At 42.5% G+C, this 2,335-nt stretch overlaps 1 protein-coding gene across 1 annotated transcript in view; it reads left to right on the forward strand.

The window, feature by feature from the left end:
• Window positions 1-2,239: 2,239 nt before the first annotated feature.
• Window positions 2,240-2,335, forward strand: part of Pmar_PMAR027593 (axonemal dynein beta heavy chain 9, putative) — a gene marked incomplete at both ends in the record, with an annotated part of 762 nt that continues 666 nt past the window's right edge. Inside the window, one exon of the mRNA XM_002786036.1 lies at window positions 2,240-2,335. This exon is cut by the window's right edge and continues 4 nt beyond it. Coding sequence (XP_002786082.1) covers window positions 2,240-2,335 — 96 coding nt within the window.

The raw sequence follows: 2,335 nt of genomic DNA on the forward strand, positions 1-2,335 counted from the left end.
ACTTCGCATGTTATCGAGTTCCTGGACGTCATCGACACGAATCTCAGCTCAGGTCAGATTGCGCAGTTTCACAAGTGTGTTCTGGGTTGAATTAAACAGTTTAATTTGAAAGCAACGGAGTTCAATTTAAACTCCTATGCTTTCAAATAGACTGGGTATAACATTAATTATTCTTGGTATTTTATTGAAATTTTGGAGAGAATGTTCAATAAGAAGTAAAATGGTGTTACGCCACCCAGTGGCGTAATACTCTGTGAAAAGCGCGATATTCGCGGTGATACGCAGTAGTCGTGATTCACGACTCGTTTGATGAACCCTCGTCACGAGTCGTCACGACTCGTGAAACACGTTTTCCACGTGTTTTCCATATCACGGGTGAAACTCCAGTGTTGGTTTCTGTACATTTTAACAACTCCTGAGCTAAGCTGAGGAAAGCAAACATATATTCCTCTAACACTGGGATTTCACTCGTGATATGAAAAACACATTTCGCTCCGCATGTGAGCAGTGAATAGCGTGTGGTATGGGGTCATCTGTCCGCTGTAATTCGCAAAAAGTTTTCAATTCACTTCATATCGCGTTCTTCACGTGAAGTTTTACACCACCTAACATAAAACGGGTGGAGCTCCATTGAAATAAGGTGAACATAACTTCACTACCACTTTCCTGCCGAACCAGGGGGAAATGTAGAAATAAAGGGACCAATGTACAGGTTGCACCCAATAACTCGCATTCTGCGAGTCGCAGAATTCAACGAGTATCCCGGTGAGATAGCTCACTAGAAAGGTCTTCACGAGCGCTTTTCAATGGAAACTTTCCTCGGTTGACGAAGGCGTGCATACTCTAGGTGCATGTATACTAAGGCTGCGGATCGGCTTGCTATGCTCACGGCTCCTGGAGTTCCGCGAGGTCTGATCGACGGGGGTCAACGGATGAAACACTTAACGATTGATCATGGCTTCCCAATTGAGAGCTAGCTGACTCCCAATGAACCTCAGCTCACCTGTTTCGTGGTCATCACAGACGCGACCACCGGGCACTGTGTCGAGGTCGGTCTTCCGTCCACCGCTACTGAAGTTAAGTTGAAGCTGTTCTGGGACCGTTGGGTGTCTTACTTTGGCATTCCTCTGAGTCTCATGTCGGATAATAGTGCGTTGGATTCTCAAATGATGCGCCACTCGTTGGCTGTTAACCATTTGGGAACTCAAGGCAATAGTTAACGGAATCTAGAGATTCTATCTACAATGGTACTCATAAAATCATCAACTAGCTTCGAGCTAAGCTAAGATTCCATAGTTGTGCACTCTGCACAACTACATCCCCCCTCCTTGAGAGGCAGCAGCATATAGTGAAGACAAAATATTCAAAAAACAGAAGTAGAACGACCCGGCGTCTTTTACGTCCTTTTACAAAATAAAAACTAGAAACGTACAAGAGATAATATAGAGAAGTCGTTAGACTAACTCAACAGTAGATCACAATGATGATCCAACTTCACTCACTACTAATATAACACTTATACATTGCAAAGCTAGGCTAGGATACGAATGGCACAATAGGGACAGATATACTTTGTGTGCTAGGATACTTATCCTACAACTATTCTCCCCTCTTTTCCTGAGTGAGGTGATCACATACAAAGAAACTTATCCTATCAAACATACGACTCAGACTGATAAAACTTATCACCATAGCTTGTGGTATTGGTCAGACCAATACTCAATCTTCTTACTGGATGCTTAACTCTTGTACTCCTTCTTAACGGCTGCTGATCTTCTTCTCTATCGACTAAAACATCTTCTATCTGCTCTTCATCACTTGGCTATACTTGCTTCAACATCAACTTCACGAGTTCACGAGTTGGGCTTGCTGCTACTGATTCATGGTTGCTCTTCTCTACTTCTCTTCTCAATAAGGGAGATCACAACGATTCACTATTGAGAACGTAAAAATCATGTACAAATGTATATTCACTACTTAGAATAAAAACAAAGGCTTCGTTACACTCTCAGTAATAGTACCAGTATTAACAATACGTGATTTAGCTACATAACGAAGTTTAGGAAATGGAGAGATCAGTCGTAAAAGATGACTAGGAAATATAGATAGGGAAGAACCACTATCAAGAATGGCCTCAAGCGTTAAGAGACCAATTTGCATAGTGATATTGCTACACGGACTCACTGAAAACTGGAGCATGCTGGGTCTCAAATTAAAATATGCTCTTGTATCAGTTACCATGTCTTGGGCTTCGAAATCAACCGCATCGAATCTTCATCATAGCCAGCATACCCGTAGTATCATCAGGTCACTTCATAGGGCAGTCCCTGGCGAG

The sequence above is a fragment of the Perkinsus marinus genome (genome assembly GCF_000006405.1).
Source record: "Perkinsus marinus ATCC 50983 genomic scaffold scf_1104296931912, whole genome shotgun sequence".
Lineage (NCBI taxonomy): Eukaryota > Perkinsozoa > Perkinsida > Perkinsidae > Perkinsus > Perkinsus marinus.